The sequence below is a fragment of the Nyctereutes procyonoides genome, unplaced genomic scaffold (genome assembly GCF_905146905.1).
Source record: "Nyctereutes procyonoides isolate TBG_1078 unplaced genomic scaffold, NYPRO_anot_genome, whole genome shotgun sequence".
NCBI classification, from domain to species: Eukaryota; Metazoa; Chordata; class Mammalia; order Carnivora; family Canidae; genus Nyctereutes; species Nyctereutes procyonoides.
The window spans coordinates 63505820-63529931 of record NW_026575125.1 but is presented as its reverse complement, the minus strand read 5'-3'; the positions used below and the strand labels follow the sequence as shown (position 1 = coordinate 63529931).

The following is a 24112-nucleotide window of genomic DNA, read 5'->3' as shown; positions in this document are numbered from 1 at the left end:
AAAATGGCTGGAAGCTTCCCTAACCTGGGGCAGGAAACAAAGATCTAGGTGCAAGAATTAAAAGAAGCCATTAACAAGATGAACCCAACAAGGTCCACAACAAGACACATAATAATTTAAAAAGCTAAATATAACAATAAAGAGAGAATTTAAAAACAACAAAAGAAAATAGTTACAAATAAAGGAAACTCCATAAGGTTATCAGCTATTTTTTTTAGCAGTAACATTGCAAGCCAGAAGGGATTGGCATGATATCTTCAAAGTGATAAAAGTAAAAAACCTACAATTAAGAATACCCAGCAAGGTTATCATTCAGAATTGAAGAGGACAGAAAAAGCTTCCTAGGCAAAAGAAGTTAGAGGAATTCATCACCACTAAACCAACTTTATAAGTAATGATAATTAGAAGTAAAGAAAATTAAGAAAGGAAACAATTTCACATATGACAACAGAATGAAAGATTATTTATTTATAAAGCCAGTATGGAGGTTAAAACACAAAAGTAGGGATCCCTGGGTGGCGCAGCGGTTTGGCGCCTGCCTTTGGCCCAGGGCGCGATCCTGGAGACCCAGGATCGAATCCCACGTCGGGCTCCCGGGGCATGGAGCCTGCTTCTCCCTCTGCCTGTGTCTCTGCCTCTCTCTCTCTCTCTGTGACTATTATAAATAAATAAAAATTAAAAAAAAACCCACAAAAGTAGTAAAATAAAGTGTGTCAAAAATTTAGTTAAGGGTTACACAAAATAAGAAGATGTAAGATATGACATCATATATATATAATACGTGAGGGAGAGAGTAACAAGTTAGGACTTTTAGAACGTGTTCAAACTTAAGCAACTATCAACTTATTATAGCCTACTATACACACAACATGCATAATATATGAATGCAGTGGTAACCACAAGTTAAAAAAAATCACAATAAACAAAAAAATAAAGAGAAGGGAAGTTAAGCAAACACTAAAGAAAGCCATCAAAACGCAAGGGAAGCTTTGCCACATCTATTGCGAGAATGAAGACCATTCTCAGCAATCAGACTGTTGACATTCCAGAAAATGTTGACATCACCCTGAAGGTATGCACTGTGATTGTGAAGGACCCCAGAGGAACGCTGCGAAGGGACTTCAATCACATCAATGTAGAACTCAGTCTTCTCGGAAAGAAGAGGCTCCGAGTTGACGCATGGTGGGGAAATAGAAAATAACTGGCTACCGTTCTCACGATCTGTAGTCACATACTGAACATGATCAAGGGCATTACACTGGGCTTCCTTTACAAGATGAGGTCGGTGAGGGATCCCTGGGTGGCCCAGTGGTTTAGCGCCTGCCTTTGGCCTGGAGCGTGATTCTGGAGTCTCAGGATCAAGTCCCGCGTTGGGATCCCTGCATGGAGCCTGCTTCTCTCTCTACCTGTGTCTCTGCCTGTCTGTTTGTCTATCATGAATAAATAAATAAAATTAAAAAAAAAAACAAGATGAGGTCGGTGTATGCTCACTTCCCCATCAGTGTTATTTAGAAGAATGGTTCTCTTGTTGAAATCCGAAATTTCTTAGGTGAAAAATACATTCACAGCATTTGAATGAGGCGAGGTATTGCTTGTTCTGTATCTCAAGCCCAAAAAGATGAGTTAATTCTTGAAGGAAATGACATTGAACTTGTTTCGAACTCAGCTGCTTTGATTCAGCAAGCGACAACTGTTAAGAACAAGGATATCAGAAAATTTTTTGATGGTATCTATATTTCTGAAAAAGGAACAGTTCAGCAGACTGATGAATAAGCTCTCAGTTGTCCAGCAACAGAAACAGCAAGTGGCCAGATGATTTTTCAGACTTATTTGTGATACCTTAAGAATGCAATAAAAACTATACTGATTTGGGAAAAACCAAAACAAAACAACAAAACACAAGGGAAGTAAAGGAGGGAAGAAAGGAGCAGACAAGAACTACCAGAACAACAAGAAAACAATTTTAAAATGGCAATAAATATGTAACCATTAATAATTATTTTAAATGTAAATGGGCCAGGGACACCTGGGTGGCTCAGTGGTTGAGTGCCTGCCTTTGGCTCAGGTCCTGATCCTAGAATCTGGGATCGAGTCCGCATCAGGCTCCCTGCAAGGAGCCTGCTTCTCCCTCTGCCTGTGTCTCTCATGAATAAATATAAAAAAGCAAGACCCATCTATATATTGCCTGCATGACACTTACTTCACAGCTAAAGACACATGTAGATTGAAAGTGAAGGGATGGAAGAATATTATAAAAGCAGAGGAACACACCCTCTTCAAGTGCACATGGCACATTCTCCAAGATAGATAATAAAACAAGGCCATAAAACAAGCCTCAATAAATTTGAAAAGTTTAAAATAACACTAAGAAAAAAATTAACCACAATGGTATGAAACTAGAAATCAATTACAGGGGTAAAAATCTCTCAAAAACACAAGCACAAAGAGCTAAATAACATGCTACTGAACAACCAATGGGTCGATGAAGAAATCAAAGGTAATTAAAAAATACATGGACACAAACGAAAATGAAGACACAATAATCCAAAATCTTTAGTATGTAGCAAAAGTTGTTGTAAGAGTGAACTTTATGTAGCAATACAGCTCTAACTCAAGAAACAAGAAAAAATAAACAACGAAAACTTACCCCTAAAGGAACTACAAAAAGAACAAAGTCCAAAGCTAGTAGAAAGAAGGAATTAATAAATACTATAGCAGGAATAAATAAAATAGAGACTAAAAAGTAATAGAGAAGATCAATGAGTCCAAGAGTTGGTTCTTTGAAAAGATAAAATTGATAATCTTCTATCCAGACTCAACAAGAAAAAAGAGAAATGACTCAAATAAATAAAATGAAGGAGAAATAGCAACCAACACCACAGAAATATGAAGAATTATATAAAAATATTATGAAAAATTATATGCCAACAAATCTGACAACCTAGAGAAATGAATGAATTTCTAGAAACATACAGTCTTCCAAATTGTCCATGGATATATGAATGGGTAAAGAAATAATATGTGTTTGTGTGTATGTGGTGTATGTGTATTACTTTAACTTAAAAAAAGAGTGAGATTTTGCCGTTTGCAACCACACAGATGGACCTAGAGGGTATCAAGCTAACTGAAATAAATCCAGCAAAGAAAAATGAATAACATATGATTTCACATATAACATGGAATTTAGGAAACAAAACAAATGAACAAACAGAATAAATAGACACTTAAATACAGAGCACAAAGTGGTGGTTGCCAGAGGGGAGGTGGTTCCTATGGGGGAGTGAACAAAATAGATGAAGGGAATTAAGAGGTACAAACTTACAGTTATATAATAAATAAGATGCAGAGTACAAAAGTACAACATAGGGAATATATTCAATAATATTGTTATGTTATTACCGTTATATGGTGACAGATTGGGACTACACTTATTGTTATGAGCATTGAGAAACTTGTCAAATCAATATTTTCTATACCTGAAACCAATATAACATTGTATGTCAATTTTACCTCAATTATAACAGTTTTGTAGAAAAGAGTAATATCATATATAACATATATGTGTAAATATTTATATCTGTATCTGTATCTATATCTATATCTACACACACACATTTCCACACATATAGAATTGCTGAGTCATAAGGGAAATAAGTAAAAAAATGTTCAACTTTATTGGAATTCCCAATTTTACACATCAGCATCAGTGAATGGGAATTCTAGTATTCTCCCTGAGTAGTACTGTCTGTGAAATATTATTGTATTGTGGTTTTAATTTTCATTTCCCTGGTAATTAATACATCTAAATATTTTATTATGATATTGGCCTTTTGTATAATCTTTGTGAAGTAACTTTTAAAGTATTTTCCCTAATTTTCTAAAGTTTTAATGTCTTTTTTTTAATAAATTAATTTTTATTGGTGTTCAATTTACCAACATACAGAATAACACCCAGTGCTCATCCCGTCAAGTGTCCCCCTCAGTGCCCATTCACCCCCACCCCCCGCCCTCCTCCCCCTCCACCACCCCTAGTTCATTTCCCAGAGTTAGAAGTCTTTAGGTTCTGTCTTCCTTTCTGATATTTCCCACACATTTCTTCTCCCTTCCCTTATATTCCCTTTCACTATTATTCATATTCCTCAAATGAATGAGAACATACACTGTTTGTCTTTCTCCAATTGACTTACTTCACTCAGCATAATACCCTCCAGTTCCATCCACGTTGAAGCAAATGGTGGGTATTTGTCGTTTCTAGTGACTGAGTAATATTCCATTGTATACATAAACCACATCTTCTTTATCCATTCATCTTTCGATGGGCACCGAGGCTCCTTCCACAGTTTGGCTATTGTGGACATGGCTGCTAGAAACATCAGGGTGCAGGTGTCCCGGCGTTTCATTGCATCTGAATCTTTGGGGTAAATCCCTAACAGTGCAATTGCTGGGTCGTAGGGCAGCTCTATTTTTAATTCTTTGAGGAACCTCCACACAGTTTTCCAGAGTGGCTGCACCAGTTCACATTCCCACCAATACCATGGACTTTCTTCAGAGAGTTAGAACAAATTATTTTAAGATTTGTATGGAATCAGAAAAGACCCCGAATAGCCAGGGGAATTTTAAAAAAGAAAACCATATCTGGGGGCATCACAATGCCAGATTTCAGGTTGTACTACAAAGCTGTGGTCATCAAGACAGTGTGGTACTGGCACAAAAACAGACACATAGATCAATGGAACAGAATAGAGAACCCAGAAGTGGACCCTCAACTTTATGGTCAACTAATATTCGATAAAGGAGGAAAGGCGATCCACTGGAAGAAAGACAGTCTCTTCAATAAATGGTGCTGGGAAAATTGGACATCCACATGCAGAAGAATGAAACTAGACCACTCTCTTGCACCATACACAAAGATAAACTCAAAATGGGTGAAAGATCTAAATGTGAGACAAGATTCCATTAAAATCCTAGAGGAGAACACAGGCAACACCCTTTTTGAACTTGGCCACAGTAACTTCTTGCAAGATGCATCCACGAAAGCAAAAGAAACAAAAGCAAAAATGAACTATTGGGACTTCATCAAGATAAGAAGCTTTTGCACAGCAAAGGATACAGTCAACAAAACTCAAAGACAACCTACAGAATGGGAGAAGATATTTGCAATTAACATATCAAGTTTTAATGTCTTTTCCTTATTGATTTGTTGGAGATTAGTTGAATTGAAATCTATTTTCTCCCAGAAAAAAAGGAAATATAAATTAAGGGTAAATAAAACCTCATATAACAATTCTCATTGCTGATTTCAGGATGTTGATTTAAAACAGCTTATCAGTTTTGAAATTCAGTCTTTTTTTTCAGAGAATAGTTTTGTTCCCTTTTTGCATACATATGCTAGTATTCCTTGTTTGGGGATCAAAATCACTTCACTGATTTCTTAAGTATATTCATCATAAGCTTCTTGAAAGTATAGATTTTTCTTCATCTATGTGTTACCTGGTCTAGTTTCCAGCATATAGGTATCTAGTATCTAATTCCTGCATCAGTGAATAATTTAGTTTACTTATCCTTAAAAAATACTTTTAATTGTAGTATGCAAGTACTCACTTCTATAAAATCAATTAAGATTAGAAACTGGATCACTATAACTTTTCTCCCACATTGAATTAAATAGTCCCTCATTATTCTTGGAATTCATTGAAACAAAATGAAAGAATGGTTTCTTATATGCGTTCAATAATTATTACTATGTAATGATTATTACTATGCAATACTCAGTTTGTGCATAGTGGGTTTTCTGATTGATATATATTGCTAGAAATCCACATGCTGAGTTTTGGCTAATCCAAAATACTTATGAGGCAAGTTGGTGAGCTCGACCCCTCAAACATTGTATAAATATTGAGTAAAAGAAATATTTGCATGAGAAAATAGAGATCTGTAAACCAAAAGATGATTTGTGATTTCTGCAAATGTGAGTTAATATTTTGAAATGTTTTCTAATGGACTGTGAGTGCTGTTCATTAAGACTATACATTCAAAGGAGACATTACAATTCCTGCATTTGAAAAGACTTCTGGGTCCGTACTTTACTAATAGTATTGCTCTGACAGTAAATACTAAAAAAATAAGTTTAGAATTAGTCAAATATAATATGGCAGAAGCGTGTTAAATTTTATTATACTGCTTTACTCAATGAGATTGCTGTAGGGAGCTTTTGTATAAGGAATTTGGCTTAAATAATCACTTGTAGATTATTAAATTGATATTAAATTGATAGCTTGATATTAAATTGTCTGAAAAGGAAGCAGTTTTATTAGGTAAAAGAAGTTCTAAACTGAGCTGATGAAATAATTGGTGCAGTTCATAGAGTGAATGCAATTAATATAACTGTATCCTTACAATTGAAACAATAAGAATGACCATAGAATTAACTAATTTCAGTTTTTTATGCAGCTCTTTGAACATATACTGATAAAGGTCCTGCTATGCTCTTTGAGACCAGTTCTCCAGCTACAGAGAATACTTATAGCTTATTTTTAACATTTTTAAGGTGTTTTTTTTTTTTGGCAAGAAGGCTAGCTAACAATTTAAATCAAGTTTTGATATATAATTTCCATACAATAAAGTTCACCTTTTATATAGTTAAATGAGTCTTGACAAGTGGACACAGTTGTGTAATCAAGAACACGTTTTGTTTATCTATCTGCTGATGAACACTTGTGTTGTACTTAGGTTTTGGCTATTATGATTAAAGCTGTTATGAATATTCATGTTTGTCATTTTGTGGACACATATTTTCATTTCCCTTGGGTAAATACTTAAGAGTAAGATTCCTGAGTCAGATGGCAAGAAACAAAGATTGTTTGATTTTATAAGAAACTGCCAAAATATTTTCCAGTGTCTGTACTGTTTTATAATCCCACCAGCAATGTATGAGATTTCTAGTTGCTCCACATTCTCCACCATTAGCTATTGTCAGTCTTCTTAACTTTAGGTATTGTAGTTTGTTAGTGGTAGTATTTCTTTGAGGTTTTAATTTGCATTTCCTTAATGACAAATAACAAGCATTTTTTCACATGTTTATTGGTCATTCAATTCTTCTTTGATGAAATGTGTATTCAAACATTTTTCTTGTTTTTATTCTGTTGGTGGTCCTAAAATTGTCAACATTCTTTATGTATTGTGAAAACAAGTATTTTATCAGTTTGTGATTTGCAATTATTTTCCCCCAATATGTACCTCATGTTTTTATTTTCTTAAGAGTGTCTTTTGAAGAGCAAAGTTTTTTTGTTTAATTGTTTTAATTTTGATGAAGTCTTTAAGTTTCATGCTTTTTGTGTCTGTTGAAAAACAGCCTAAACCAAGGACACAAAAATTTTCTCCTGCTTTCCTCTAGTTTTATGGTTTTAGGTTTTATAAACTTGTTAAATTTTGTATATGATGTAAGGATTGATAATCTTTTTTTAGGATTGATAATCTTTTTATGTGGATTTACAATTGTTCAACCACTATTTTTGGAAGATTGTCCTTTTCTATTGAATTACCTCAGCACATTTTAAGAAAATATTTGATATATTTAAGAAAATATATATGTTTCTGGCCACTTTTCTGTTCTGTTGATCTGTATGTCCACCCTTTGCCAATATTACACCTTCTTGATTACTGTAGCTTTACTAGTTAACCTATTCAGAACACTTTTGTGACCATTATCATATTTGAGCCTTATAAGCCTCAAACCTAGAATTGCCAAAGATTACTAGTATTATATCCATTTAACTGATGAGTAAATAGAATCACAGAAAGCTTGATTGGCCTGCTCAAGTTTAACAGAGCTATTAGTAGAACTGGCACTAAAATCCTCACAAATCTTAGTATATTGTTCTTTTCCTACCAAACTAACAAAAGTAGTGAAAAGAGACAGTGTCTCAAATCAGTGGTACACAGTGGTATATTAGGAGATATTTTTTGAATAACAGACTCCTACATAAAGGCAGAGAGCTCAACAAACTACTTAAGACAGTAATAATTTTAGTCTCTCCTTGGTACAAAATAATACTCTTTTTAGTTATCAGTATTTGGCTTTGTGAATGGTTCTTTCAGCATTACTGGATATTCAATTGCTCTTTAGTTGGAGTTAATTGGACTCTGTCCTTAATGCTAGTCCAAATGCTAATTAGATTTCACATAGGAGGATTCTTTCCAAAAGGAAACTATTTCTTGAGTTTTCTCTTACTGGAATTATTTGATTTTATTTTTGACCTTGCAAATTGTTTTCTGTTGGTGATTTGCTACCACCTTTGAGTAACAGGGTAATTTCCTTCTGTGCTTTACATTCCTTATGCCAAAACGTTATCTTCTGTGCCAATTTCATTGCTTTTTTAAAACCTTTATTGTGCATCAAACATGTATAGTCTTAGGTTTGGATAGGGTAATTGTATTGTTTTATCTTTTCTCCTTCAGAATGAAGAAGTCAGATTCATTGAAAATGAGCTAGAGATTCAAAAGCAAAAATACTTTAAACTCAAGACGTTTGTTAGAAGCTTGATACTGGCTATGAAAGCTGATGATAAGGAACAACAGCAGGTAGGTGCCAGAAGAGAATAGTAAGTTGTAATGTATCATGTTGAAAAATGACTTGTGACGCTGAGTTCTTAATATTTTTTTTCATTTTTATTCTTCATTCTTGCTTGACATCAAGAAAGGATTTGTTACTTTATAACCTTTTTATCACAGTATTTTTAAGAGTAGATTCATATTCAGATATTTGTATGCTGCTTTGTAGAAAATAAAAATAACTAACATACTTTCTTAATTTCAGGCTAGACTTAAGCAGGGAAAAATAATTTTAAAATTTAATTTTAAAGAAATTCTTAAAATGTTTGTAGAGACTGGGCTACCTCAACTGGAGAGGCACAGTTTTGGATTGTGAATAACAGAGGTGAGGAATTTGCCCCTCCTCTGGATTTCAGTTACCCTCCAGATCTCACTAGATTCACAAACATTTGAATACTTTCTATTTCATAATATGTTTCTTATCACTAAAAAATATGCAATTTGTGAAATTCTTTGTGGCCACATTGCATCATTTACTTTTCACAATTTAACTAGAATGTTTGGTTTCTTTGCCTCAAAGATGTCTTTTGTTTGTCACTATGGATTTTTATTTACAAATTCCTTCCAAATTACATATCCTGCCTCATTTTTTCATGTGAAATTTATATAAAATGTATTAAGCTTGCTTAAAAATTATAAAATTTTATTAAATGTTACATTCAGTGCTAAATAATACCAAATTTTCCTCTGAGTTATATACTATTGTGTTGATTTGTTGTTAGAGACATTCAGTAAATAGTATGTCACACAGGTAACCATTAATTTGGAAGCAGCCTTGTAGGTTTTTATTCAGCAAGGAATATCAAGCATACTGAGAAAAAAAATAATCTTCTATATCTAAACAAGACTTGTATCCTCCCAGATATCTCCAGGGAAAAAGTCTTAGCATTCCACAATTCTTCTTTTTTAAAGGAAAAGAATACTCATGAGATTCAATCCAGTATGTACAGTATGTGTCCAGTTTTATAAAGTTTGCTCTCTCCATGCCTCCCACAAATAGATGTTCCAAGACACTTAACTTCAGTTACCTTTGCCCACTTTATTTAAGCATGTTGCTATATTATGTGAATTATTTATATTCCATGGCATATTGAAAGTGTATTTTTAGGAATGTAAATTATGGATCTTAAATGAATAAGATGACAGTCTTAAACATGGCCCCACGGGTATGTAAATTTGAAATAACTGTAAAATTTAGGTTCAATCATAGAAATAACTTAGAGTGTGGTACTGGTTCCAAAAGTTACAGCATGGTTTTTGAATTCAGAGTTACATGGCTAGCTAACTAGCAGATATGTGTCTTGAAATCTAGGAACAGCACACAGATTGCATTTTGTTTTCAAATTCTAACTTGATCCCTGACTTGGTTCTTTCTCCAAGACCACTAACAAATAAAAGTAACTATTGTATATCTTACTTTTCTCCTCTTATACTTACTTTTCTTCTGATAAAAGACCGATGAACTAAGATATGACAAAACATTGGCCATCAAAAAGGAGAAAGTCATATGAAAATTGTACTGAAAGTAATTGCATATATAATTAGCACCCAAATAGAAACTACTAATTTTTATAGTTGAGATCAGGTATAATAAATGTCTAAATATAGAAGACACCAATAGTAGTTTACAAAAGTTATTAAGGTGATCTAAGTTACTAATTTTTACATTATGAGATACTTAAGGGTTTATTTATGGGAGAAAGCAATTTTTATTCTACCTAGTTAAAAAAAACATTGTGTGATTGGTTTTTCATTTTTAAAAATCTTAAATTTTTTTCCCATGAATTTTGGTTTGGGTAAGCTCAGTGAGATGAGTGGTCCACAGCATATTTTTCCCCAATGGAGCAGTCCAGGGTTTAAACATATTTGGCTCTATCTCATTGAAATATTAGATTACCCAAAAGGATTTTTTTTAATTAATAGCCATTTTAAATAAAAATAATGTTGCCAACACTGTACTATCATTAGTTATTTTCCTTCTTCCCCTGGCAATTCACTGTGAGATCCCAGCCAGATTAATTGCTTTGCTTTTCTTGAACGTCAATTTATCCACTTTGCAAGGAGGATAAGAATGATTAACATTTTGGAACTTGGCATTCATTTCTCAGGGCTTAGAATAAGTGTTATAAAGACAAATGCCTGGGAATTGCTTTAATCATTTGGGAATATGGCCCTAGATCAGACACTGAAGATAGACTAATGAAGAGGGTATAATGAAGATAGACTAACATATAGTTTAAAAAAATTATGTGTTTTGTATCTATGAAAAAGGCAGCTCTTGTCATAATACATAGATTTGTTTGGTGTGCCAAAGTTGCAATCCAGTAAGATAGTAAAAAGAAATTTGAAGTGGACCTTATGCATCAGTAATGCCCCATGCTGCCTTATGTATAGTCAGTCAGCTACATGACATGAAATCACAAAATAAATAAATAAATAAATAAATAAATAAATAAATAAAATTTTCTTTTGACTTGAAGGTCTCCCCACTAGCATTTAGAATGTCATTAAGTCCGTTCATTTACTTGGCTTTCTAATACTCTAAGCACATCATCAATGAATGTGAGTTGGAGGACTTTGACTTTTTAAATATGGCTTCTTCACAGTTGCAAAGTGAACTAAATGCAGTGGTGTATTTCTCATAAACCATGATCAGCCATTATGAACATCCCAATCAGTTCCATTTTGACTGGGTTAGTGATAAACAACCATTGTATAAGAAAATGGCTTTGTGTCCTATGACTGCAACCTAACACCTTAGAAATAATATAGAACCAGTAGATCACTGCTTTGTAAATTCTCCAAATTTCAGCAGGAAGTTCATGAGCTTTAATAGTATAAAATAAATAACAAGTGTTCTATCAGATAGGAGTTAGTCTTTCATTATGTAGATTGACAAAAAGGAGAAAGGTTCTAATCTTGTTTCTCTGCTATAAGACAAAAGGTATAAATGTCATTTATTTTAATAAAGTAAATAAAATGTTATCTTATTTCAACAATGGATTTCATAAATTCCCCAACATGCCCTGTCTCTCTGTTCTTTAATTCAGTATGGCAAGCTTGCATTTGTCCCTGTTCCCTTGGTGTTTATTGGTGCTGCACCCAAAGCCCACACTACAATTAATTCTGCAAAAGTACCCAGATATTATATACTATTTTTAATATTGGCAGTGTCAAAATAATCATTTAGTTCACAGTATCTTTTATGGTCCAATGAGAATTAGCACAATCACGTAAAACTATTAATTATTTATTCCTCTTGTATGGGTGCATGCTCTATAATTCCAGCTGAAACACTTATACCATGGCAAAGCTTGGTTCATGACTCTTGGCTTATTTTCATTACTCCAATAGAGAAATGAGCAGCCCTCTTAGATACATATTTTCACAGCTAGTTTCATTGGTTCAATGGGTTGGTACTTGGCCATCTATAGATAAGGCCATAGCCTAAGAAAAGAAAAAAAAATACTTGGAATTTTCAAGTTGTTGATGTTTAGTTTAAAGTAGAATAACTGAGCTTTTTTCCTAATTGATATGTTCTTTCTCCCACTGAAGTACCAATTAATCTTGTGAAAAGTATTTTTCTCCAAAGGACAGCATAAGTGGGCAGGAGTATTTTAATAATGAATATAATTTTAAAGTCCTTTAGCAGTTATCAGTGAACATTTAAAACTAGTATGAGGGACACCTGGGTGGCTCAGCAGTTAAGCTTCTGCCTTCAGCCCAGGGCGCGATCCTGGAGACTCGGGCTCGAGTCCCACATCAGGCTCCCTGCATGGAGCCTGCTTCTCCCTCTCCTTCTGCCTGTGTCTCTGCCTCTCTCTGTCTGTGTCTCTCATGAATGAATGAATGAATGAATAAATAAATAAATAAATAAATAAATAAATAAATAAATAAATAATTTTTTAAATAAATTTTTTAAAAAATAGTATGAAAATCACTTTTCTCAAATACTTCAAAGCACTTGGTTCAAAATAGTTGCTCATTTCCCTCCTGATTTCCCTTTTGTCTAGGGTTTCACTCTATATAAACCTCAATCTCAAGATCCAGTATTTTGTTACTTCCTTAATAGTATATGAAGAGTTTTGCTTTATGTAAGGTATTGTATAAGGTCCTGAAGAAAAATGTTTCATTCTTTAAGTACATGAAAATAAATTGACAAGAGAGAACACTTATTAACATAAAATTGGGGGAAAAAAACTTGCCCACATACTAATTCTAAAAAATTGATTTTTCTGACTCAGGCACTGCTGTCAGATTTACCTCCTGAATTAGAAGAGATGGATTTCAATCATGCCTCACCGGAGCCTGATGATACCTCATTCAGTGTGTCTTCTTTATCCGAGAAAAATGCCTCAGACAGTTTGTGATTTGAGGGGGATATGTAATACAGCCTTTTGGCTGCCTAAAAGGTGTACATTTCATGATAACTTCATTCTGTTGCCTCAGAATTCTTCAGTTGGAACAACATATTGTTGAAACTTACAGGTTCTGTGAAGAATGGACAAGATATAATGGCTACAGTGCAAAAATGTATGTGAAATTTAAAAGCAGCATTTGAGAATTTTTTCCAAACTGACAAAAATCTGGGAAAAAGTGTATTTAATTTTTAGCAGTTTATCTATGAAATGCATAATACCTAATTTCTGAAAGATTTTGTGTGGTTTTTAGAAGAATCTTAGTTTTAGTAATAGTTTTCACCAGAGACACAAAAATAAAGGTATTTCAACATTGCTTATCAAGTTACTAAAATTTGGTTAGTTTTGTTTTGTAGCCATTACATCTTTCTTCTCTCTCCTTTCCTATCATCCACATATACTTTTACTCAGGAAAGTGGACTAAAATTTGAAAACAAAACTTTAAAAATGATTTTACTTGGATGAGTCCTGGGATTTATTTTCCAATTCATATGAGAATTTGACTTAAGCTAATGATTGAAAATTGAAGTGATTACTGGTATATATGTGTAAATTGTTGGTATTCTTCTTCTGTTTTCTAACCCAAATATCTGGGGGTAGGGGGAAGCACTATGGAAAAGTAATTCACCAACATGAAGTCAAATAAATTCAGTGTACAGAAACAAAATGTTGTAAAACATTAGTCTTAATGAGGATTCTTCATTGCTGTAAATGAAAATATTGATAAGACTTACATTCTACTAGTAAATTTGTGCAACTGAGTTAGATGAAATATTGCACAAATATTACACATTTATATTTGTTTCAATTCTTGCATTTTATGAAACAGGAAGTCAAGGTGAGGCAGAGTCTTCTTTTTTAATCTAGTCACTCAGCTTTGCCACAAAATTTACCTCATTCTCATGTGAGGCTTGTACAGAGCCATCAGCCAAGGATAATATCCAAAACGAGTTATATACTACTCTGAATGTAACTCACAATCCTCTGATTTTCCTGGACTTTATTCAGTGAGTACGCTCCTAAAATGGGCATGTTACCCAGTTGTTCTATGAGTAGGTACCAGATGGCTACACACTGTAGAAAATTTTTGCAGACTGTTTCTTCTGGGGCACCAGATGGTATTAACAAGACCCATAGAAAGGTAAATGCCAGTTTCTCAGTTTCTCCCTAAGCACACAGAATCATCTATTTGTGAATTGGCTATGTGGAATTGTGTTGTGTGGTTAATTTACTATTTATTCCTAAAAGATTAATCAAGTAGCTAGATTTTTTTTAGAGAGAGGGAGAGAGAGAGATGAGGAGGGGCAGTGGGAGAGGGAGAGAGAGAATCTTAAGCAGGCTCCATCTCCAGCATGGCTCCCTACTAGGGCTCAATCTTACAACCCTGAGATCATGACCTGAGAAGAAATCAAGACTCAGATACTTAACTGACTGAGCCACCCAGGTGCCCCAACTACGTGGTTCTTTTCGCCAAGTTTCTATGTCACATATTTTTGTAATTTGCAAGTAAAATCAGTTTTGATCTTGGAATTTACAGATAACAATTTATGAATGCAGAAAAGCAGTCATAAATGCTTGAATGAATAAGTGAATTTTTTGAACTTGAAATGTCCCCTCCGCACATGTGTAAATAGTTAAGGTTCATTGATAATCCTTCATTTTGTTAGCTATTGTTTATTATTGTTGCCATGCTATGGTTCTTTTGTTAACAAAAATATTTCAATGGTTAGTTATGACCCCTTTTAGCTGAACGCCATATGGTTCTTTTCAAATAACGTTTAGTACTCCTTGCTGACAAGTAAAATTCCATTCAGAAAAAGAGTGCTGAGTAAAAGGATCTCAGACACTAAGATTAAATTTATCAGCCATACCAATTCCTCCATGAGCTAGAGTCCCTACTATATACAGCAAATGTAGAAACCATTTCTTAAGATAGAATGAACAAATTTCAGGCTTTCAAGTCTCTCTTAGGAGCTTCCTTCCTATCCATTGAATCTATCTTTAAACTCTAATTTCTTCTGCTTTAAGTTCTTTCTCATTCTGTTCTTATCACCAAGTAAGGATAGATAATTATCTCCTACATCTTTCAACTTTATGGACTATATTTGTCACATCTCAGCAACTAGCCACCAAATCATAAACTATTCATTGGGCTTCTGCTATAGGGGCATTGGATTTCTACTCCTCAGCAAGCCATAAACTTCAAAATGAATTATGTCTTTTCACTTTTTCAGGGATAACAATAAAAAATTATTAAGTAGAAATTTTAATAGATTTAAAGATTCTGTTAGGTGTGATTCCTATAAAAAATCCTCATGTACGATTTTGAAAATAAGCATAGATGATTCCTTTATTCCTATTTAAAGTTTCATTAAAATAGAAACAATATACTTAGGGATCCTTTTGTTTTGGTATTTGTGTTTCAGCACCAGAATTTTCTTTTATTATCATTAAAATTAAAACATTTTAAAAATGGCATGTAGTTGTTCTGTACCAGGAACCAAAGGAAATAGCTGTATCTAGAGAAAAAAATTATAATTGACAAAATGAAATTAACCATTGCAGAGATTTTAAAAGATGTCAAAGCCAAGTATTAAAATTTTATTATGAAGAAATTATATTTTTGTACATATAGGTTGAAATTTTTGAGACATCTTAAAGCAGAAAAAATATCAGTTTCACTGCTTTTGTGACTTCTTCACAAAAGGGGAAGAAAAACAACTAGTGTTTCTTTCTTTAGGGCTTTGACACGTTAAAACAAACCATACTATGTGAAGCATCTCTCACAAAGACAGATATTAAGGTGAAAAAGGTTTTCTTTCCCTTTTCACTGCATTTTGATGTCTGCTTTCAGCTAGGGATAGCCAGTTTCTAAGTAACAAATGTTTATCTAAGGGCACTTACCTTAAAACGTGTGTTAAAAATAACCTGAAGGTACCCTCCTCATTCCACCCAAGCTAATGTTAGTCACAAGAAAATGAGAACTGCAGTTATCCTGGAAAATAGGAAGTTTAGCACATGCAAGGAAAATGTTAAAAAGAAAACTGGTCTTTTTGGAGGGCACCTGGGTGGCTCAGTCGGTTAAGCAACTGCCTTTGGCTCAGGTCATGATCTTAGGGTCCTGGGATGGAGCCCAGCATTGGGCTTCCTGCTCAGCAGAGGTCTGCTTCTCCCTTCGCCCCTCTCCCACTTGATGTCTCTTTCTCTATATATAGTGAATAAACATTTAAGAAAAAGAAAATTAATCTTTTCATGGAAATGGGATATTTTGTTATAAGGTCAGGTATCAACATTAGGACTTCTATGCTACTATTGTAATAATGATAAAATGTTATTGTTGAAGAAGAAAAAGCTACAAACCAATCACATCTTGTGCTCTCTATACTACCAGACTTCAAGAAATGTTGGAGAGGCCATTTCCCCAAAGGAAGCAGCATCTATTTTAAGACACTTCCATATTCAGCCATTTTAAGTTTGTAGGAGAAAACGTAAGTGGTGTATTTAAAAGAATTCTAGGCTCTAAATTATACTTTATTGCTTTACGTTTTGGAGGAGGGGACAGTCAGCCCATTTCCAAGGAATAATTCCCCCCCTTAGCCTGATGGTTCATTATTATTTTCTAGGAGAAATTCTGAAAAAAAATAAATTCTGCCCTTCCCCCACATTATAGTAATGGTATACAAGGAATATTGTCTATTTTAAAAAATATATTAGATTTTCATTCAGGTTCTCAAAGTGACAAATTCTGTCAAATTACCTTTTTAAGGGAACCATCAGTGCTATAGTGTCTAAAAGATGAATTAATGTTTATCTTTGAAGTTGATGTTATCCTTGGAAGACAACACTATCATACTCATCCTATCAAGCTATGCTCTGTGATGATATAAGGGAGGGTCCTAATAATTTGGGAGACTACAGTTAGCATTCGCCCCAAACAAACGATTATTAAGAACAGATTTGCTAAGAGGGAAAAAGAATCAAATAATATTTTCATGAAAATACAATTGATTGCTCTGTTAAAGTTTATACTGAGTATATATTGCTCTGAATTGAAATTTTATTTTGTATTAACTTGTTAAGTAATTCCTTTAAGTGATCCTGCATCCCATTTTACCGATACTACCTCTGAAATATATTACCACCTTAAAAGCACATCACTGTAATGTGATTTTTGTAGGGTTTTTATTTAAACTTTTATAGAGGCAATAAATGATTTCCAACTAATAGACATCTATTTCTTTCTTTTAATGTTTATTTTTCTAAATCTTTGTGGTTTTGTTTTGTTTTGGAGAGAGAGAGAGAGAGAGAGAGCAAGAGTCGGGGAAGGAGGGGCAGAGGAAGAAGGAGAATCTTAAGAAAGCTACACATTTAGTGGGGAATCCAATGTTGGGCTCTATCTCATGACCCTGAGCTTAAACCAAGAGTCAGACACTTAAACAACTGAGCCACCCAGATGCTCCATAAGTCTTTTTGTTTTAAGAATGGTTCCTTTCAGTAGAGAAGTGAGTGAAAATATCAGTGAGGGTGACAAAACATGAGAGACATCTAACTCTGGGAAATGAACAAGGGGTAGTGGAAGGGGAGGTGGGCGGGAGGTTGGAGTGACTGGGTGATGGGCACTGAGGGGGGCACTTGGCGGGATGAGCACTGGGTGTTATGCTATATGTTGGCAAATTGAACTCCAATAAAAAATTTTTAAAAAGATGAATACTAAATTTGAGCTGGTGTAATAAAAAAATGAGTAAATAAATAAAAGAAGAATGGTTCCTTTCAGAAAGGAGGGGAAAAATTAGAGAGGGAGACAAACCATGAGAGACTCTTAACTCTGGGAAACAAAGGGTTGCAGAGGGGAAGTGGGGGGGGGATGGGGTAACTGGGATGGACAATGAGGAGGGCACTTGATGGGATAAGCATTGAGTGTTATATGTTGGCAAATTGGATTTAAATGTAAAAAAATGTAAAAAAACAACTTTCCACTTGGCTTTGAAAAAAATTGTTCCTTTTATAAGGATAATATTTTCCTCCCCAAAATAAATTTCTGATAAAAAAAACAATACAAAGAATAATAAGGCACTGGTGGTCAGAGAAAGGGGAACTTGTAATGTTCAAGTGGAAATTTGGTTGACTTCCAAGCTGCCACATATGTCATTTTTTTTTGAATTTTAAAAAGATTTTATTTATTTACTTATTTATTTGTTTGTTTGTTTGTTTGAAAGAGTGTGTGTGCTAGCAAAAAGGGCAGCGGGGACAGGGAGAGGGAGAGAGAATCCCAAGCAGATTCCGCACTGAGTGTGCAGCCCAATACAGAGCTCCATCCCACAACCCCGAGATCATCACCTGAGTAGAAGCCAAGAGTCAGGGATAAAATAAAAATCTTAAAAAGAAAAAAAAAGAAAAAAAAGAAAAACTATTCAAAAAAAAAAGAGAGAAAGAAACCAAGACTTAACATATGTCATTTTTAATTGACTTTACTTAAAAAAAATAATTACTGTAATATCATTGTAATAGAGTGAATATTCTATAATAGATAACAGATTTGTCCAGGATAGGATATTTAAATGGTAAAACCAGCAAGTAAATTGCCACAGCATAAACAATGTTATTTTCATAGCAAAATTTTCAAAGTGACAGTGTTGCATCTAACTCTTGCTTTCTTTGACATCAGTAGAGCATGCTTTTAATTTGGGTAGAATATGCCCATGTCTTTTTGTTTTTTTTTCTTTTCAAAATCTTAAATCAATTAAACTATTCATGTTACCTAACTAATGGGAGAGGACAGGGGATGAGTTTCAAAAAGCACATCAGCAGTTTTCCTTCCCAGTTGATAAATTTTCAAGAGTGTTGCAAGGAGAAAAATCACATACAAACAAGAGCTTCAAATGACCCCTCTTTCTCAGACTGCAAAAACATTGAATTAAGGTGGTGAAATCCTTTGATTTTACAGAAATGATTGGGAATTATTATAAATCTATTTAAGGTACAAGTTAATGGATGAGTATGCCCCTAGGATTGAATAATGTTTTTCACAAACTTTTAGACTAGTCTTTTACATTTCTTATGTGTATTATATTACAAAGTAATATATCTTCATTTTAGACATTCTAGAAAATGTAAATAGTATAAAAAACAAACACTTGTAATCCACAAATCCCTATTATAATCATTGAAAACATCTTAGTATATTTCATTCCGGTCATTTCTTCTGCATATTACATATATTCAGCAAAATTCGGGTTATACTGAATATGTTTTTTTCATTTCCTGCTGTTTTTATTTTTAAAAAAAGATTTTACCTATTTATTCATGAGAGACACACGCAGAGAGAGAGAGAGGCAGAGACACAGGCAGAGGGAGAAGCAGACTCCATGCAGGGAGCCCGATGTGGGACTCGATCCCAGGACTACAGGATAACCTCCTGCGCCAAAAGCAGGCGCTAATCTGCTGAGCTACCCAGGGATTCCCCAAGATTTTCTTAATTATGTATTAATAGCATTCCTATGTAATAATTCTCCACCAAGTAATTTTACATTTGTACTTAAAGGGAGAATTTTAAAAAATTTATATCAGAAAAAAAACACAAAAATTTCATCAATAACAATGCATCTGTTCTAGAGAACTAATAAGTAGCTGCTTTACATAAGAACCATACTTCCTATCCTATATTGAAAACATATAATGTTATTTTTTTAAATTTTTTATTGGAGTTCAATTTGCCAACATTTAGCATAACACCCGGTACTCATCCTGCCAACTGCCCCCCTCAGTGCCCATCACCCAGTCACCCCATCCCCCCACCCACCTCCCCTTCACTACCCCTTGTTAATTTCCCAGAGTTAGGTGTCTCTCATGTTTTGTCACCCTCACTGATATTTTCATTCATTTTCTCTCCTTTCCCTTTATTCCCTTTCACTATTTTTATATTCCCCAAATGAATGAGACCATATAATGTTTGTCCTTCTCCAATTGACTTATTTCACTCAGCATAACACCCTCCAGTTCCATCCACCTCAAAGCAAATGGTGGGTTTTTGTCATTTCTAATGGCTGAGAAATACTCCATTGAATACATATACCACGCCTTCTTTATCCATTCATCTTTCGATGGACACCGAGGTTCCTTCCACAGTTTGGCTATTGTGGACATTGCTGCTATAAACATCGGGGTGCAGGTGTCCCGGCATTTCACTGCATCTGTATCTTTGGGGTAAATCCCCAGTAGTGCAATTGCTGGGTCGTAGGGTAACTATTTTTAACTCTTTGAGGAACCTCCACACAGTTCTCCGTAGTGGCTGCACCAGTTCACATTCCCACCTACAGTACAAGAAGGTTCCCCTTTCTCCACATCCTCTCCAACATTTGCTGTTTCCTGCCTTGTTAATTTTCCCCATTCTCACTGGTGTGAGGTGGTGTCTCATTGTGGTTTTGATTTGTATTTCCCTGATGGCAAGTGATGCACAGCATTTTCTCATGTGCTTGTTGGCCATGTCTATGTCTTCCTCTGTAAGATTTCTCTTCATGTCTTTTGCCCATTTCATGATTGGATTGTTTGTTTCTTTGCTGCTGAGTTTCATAATTCCACACAGTTTTCCTATTCTTTGGAACAGCTTTAGTAGAACAGATATTATTATATTATCTCTTCTTTAAACGTTTGAGAGAATTTCCCAGGGAAGCCATCTGGCCCTGGACTTTTGTGCCTTGGGATGTTTTTGATGACTGCTTCAATTTCCTCCCTGGTATTGGCCTGTTAAGGTGTTCTATTTCTTCCAGTTCTAGTTTTGGTAGTTTGTGGTTTTCCAGAATGCGTCCATTTCTTCTAGATTGCCTAATATATTGGCGTATAGTTGCACATTATGTGTTTTTAAAATTGTATTTCCTTGGTGTTGGTGGTGATCTCTCCTTTCTCATTCATGATTTTATTAGTTTGAGTCTTCTCTCTCTTCTTTTTAATAAGGCTGGCTAATGGTTTATCTACCTTATTAATTCTTTCAAAGAACCAACTCCTGGTTCTGTTTATCTGTTCCACAGTTCTTCTGGTCTCTATTTCATTGAGTTCTGCTCGAATCTTCATTAACTCCTTTCTTCTGCTGGGTGTAGGATCTGTTTGCTGTTTTTTTCTCCAGCTCCTTTAGGTGCAAGGTTAGCTTTTGTATTTGAGTTCTTTCCCGTTTTTGGAGGGATGCTTATATTGCAATGTATTTCCCCCTCAGGACTGCTTTTGCTGTATCCCAAAGATTTTGAATGGTTGTATCTTCATTCTCATTAGTTTCCATGAATCTTTTTAATTCTTCTCTAAATTCCTGGTTGACCCTTTCATCTTTTAGCAGGATGATTCTGAATCTCCACATGCTTGAAATCCTTCCAAACTTCTTGTGATTTAGTTCTAATTTCAAAGCATTATGGTCTGAAAATATGCAGAGGATGATCCCAATCTTTTGGTATCGGTTAAGACCTGCTTTGTGACCCAGTATGTGGTCTATTCTGGAGAAAGTTCCATGTGCACTTGAGAAGAATATGTATTCAGTTGCGTTTTGATGTAAACTTCTGTAAATATCTGTGAAATCCATCTGGTACAGTGTATCATTTAAAGCTCTCGTTTCTTTGGAGATGTGCTTAGAAGACCTGTAGATTGTAGAAAGCGCTACATTCAAGTCACCAAGTATAAGTGTATTATTATCTAAGTATGTCTTAACTTTGGTTATTAATTGATATACTTGGCAGCTCCCACATTCGAGGCATAAATATTGATGATTGTTAGGTCCTCGTGTTGGATAGACCCTTTAACTATGATATAGTGTCCCTCTTCATCTCTTACTACCGTCTTCGGGATAAACTTTAGTTTATCTGATATAAAGATGGCTACCCCTGGTTTCTTTTTGGGCCATTTGAATGGTACATGGTTCTCCAATCTTTTTTTTTTTCAGGCTGTAGGAGTCCTTATGTCTAAAATGAGTCTCTTGTAGACAGCAAATAGATGGGACTTGTTTTTTTATCCAATCTGAAACCCTGTGCCTTTTTATGGGGTGATGAAGCCCATTCACGTTCAGAGTTACTCTTAAAAGATATGAATTTAGTGTCATCATGATACCTATTCAGTCCCTGTTTTTGTGGATTGTTTCCTTGGACTTCCTCTTTCTTTTACAGAGTCCCCCTTAATATTTCTTGGAGACCTGGTTTGGTGGTCACATATTCTTCCAGTTTCTGCCTATCTTGGAAGCTCTTTATCTCTCCTTCTATTCTGAATGAGAGCCTTGCTGGATAAAGTGTTCTTGGATGCATGTTCTTCTCCTTTAGGACCCTGGATATATCCTGCCAGCCCTTTCTGGCCTGCCAGGTCTCTGTGGAGGTCTGCTGTTAATTTAGTATTTCTCCCCATAAATGTTAGAGATTTCTTGTCTCTTGCTGCTTTAAGGATCTTCTCTTTATCTTTGGAATTTGCAAGCTTCACTATTAAATGTTGAGGTGTTGAGTGGTTTTTATTGATTTTAGGCAGGGATCTCTCTATTTCCTGGATCTGAATGCCTGTTTCCCTTCCCAGATTAGGAAAGTTTTCAGCTATGTTTTGTTCAAATACATATTCTGGCCCTCTGTCCCTTTCGGCACCCTCGGGAACCCCAATTAAATGTAGATTTTTCCTCTGAGGCTGTCGTTTATTTCCCTTAATCTATGCTCATGATCTTTTAATTGTTTTCCTCTTTTATCCCCATTTTCCCCTTTGCTATCAACTTGTCTTCTATGTCACTCACTCATTCTTCTTCCTCATTAACCCTCATTGTTAGGACCTCTAGTTTGGATTGCATCTCATTCAATTGATTTTTAATTTCTGCCTGATTAGATCTGAATTCCGCAGTCATGAAGTCTCTTGAGTCCTTTATGCTTTTTCTAGAGCTACTAGTAGCTTTATAATAGTGCTTCTGAATTTGCTTTCTGACATTGAATTGTAATCCAAATTTTATAACTCTGTGGGAAAGAGGACTGTTTCTGTTTCTTTCTTTTCAGGTGAGGTTTTCCTTCTAGTCATTTTGCTCAGTGCAGAGTGACCAAAAACAGTTGTAATGGGAAAAGGAGAAAAAGATAGACGAGAAATAAGAAAAGAAAAAGATAAAAAGAAGAAAAAAAAGAAGAGAAAAAAATGGGGGGAAGCAAACAGAAAACAAGGGGGAGTATCCTCTGATTCTATATACTGTAAATCCCTCGATTTCCCCTGGAACCTTCCAGTGCTTCTTGGTCAAGAACTTGCTTTTCCCCTGTCTAGCTGGTCTTCTGGGGGAGGGGCCTGTTGTGCTGATTCTCAGGTGTGAGCACTTGGGGGAACTGCTCAGCCCCCTGCCTGGTGCAGGGCTCAGTGGGAGTTTTTTATTCTGTGAGGCCCCAGGAGGAACAACAGTGGTGGCAGCCAGCTCTCCAGCCCTGTAGTCAGCACCAGCACTAACTACCACAGCTCTAGGTCTGCAGGGGCCTGGATGCTCCGGGGGCGGGGCTGCCGATCAGTTCGGAGCCGCCAAGCGGCAGGAGAATCCTTGCTGTCCTGTGCACTCCCGGCCTCTGCCTGTCCCGGAAGGAGCGCTGGATATTGGGCTGTGTCCCCAGTCGCCCGGGTTCCGAGTCCTGTGCTGCTGGATTTGCGCTCCCGGGCCGCTCCCTCCGTGCGGAGGGGCCGGGGCCCAGCCGCGGGCGCACTGTAACCCTTTAGGGAGCTTGGCCATGGTGTGTGGTGAGCTCTTCCCCGGGGGCGCAGGTGCTCTGTTAGTGCCCCTGGGAGCCTGAAGGCATCCCTGCACCTCCTGGGATCCTGCACGAACTCTCTGCCAGAGCCTTTCCTTCTGGGAAGATTGATAAAGCTCCTGCTTCTCCGGGAAGGGGCTTTCCTGTCCTAGAGGCAGTCTCCATACGACCTTAGCCCACTCCTCGCGGGGCCTCTCCCCCTGGATGCTTTTTTTGTCTTTATTTTTTTTCTGTCTTCCTATCTTGATAGAAAAGCGAACTTTCCTCACTGTAGCATTCCAGGTGTTCACTCTTTAAATCTCAGGCCGAATTCATAGGTTTTCAGGATGTTTTGAAAGTTATCTAGGTAATTTGGTGGGGACA

The 24112-nt window shown here is 35.5% G+C and overlaps 1 protein-coding gene and 1 pseudogene across 1 annotated transcript in view; both read left to right on the top strand.

The window, feature by feature from the left end:
- HDX (highly divergent homeobox) overlaps window positions 1–13195 on the top strand; it is a 231231-nt gene extending 218036 nt beyond the window's left edge. Inside the window, exons 9-10 of the mRNA XM_055337277.1 lie at window positions 8458–8580; window positions 12855–13195. Of these exons, the coding sequence (XP_055193252.1) occupies window positions 8458–8580; window positions 12855–12980 (249 nt within the window). The 3' untranslated portion in view covers window positions 12981–13195. The remainder of the gene's footprint in view (window positions 1–8457; window positions 8581–12854) is intronic.
- On the top strand, window positions 1010–1773 carry LOC129517444 (60S ribosomal protein L9-like; annotated as a pseudogene).
- Window positions 13196–24112: the final 10917 nt, after the last annotated feature.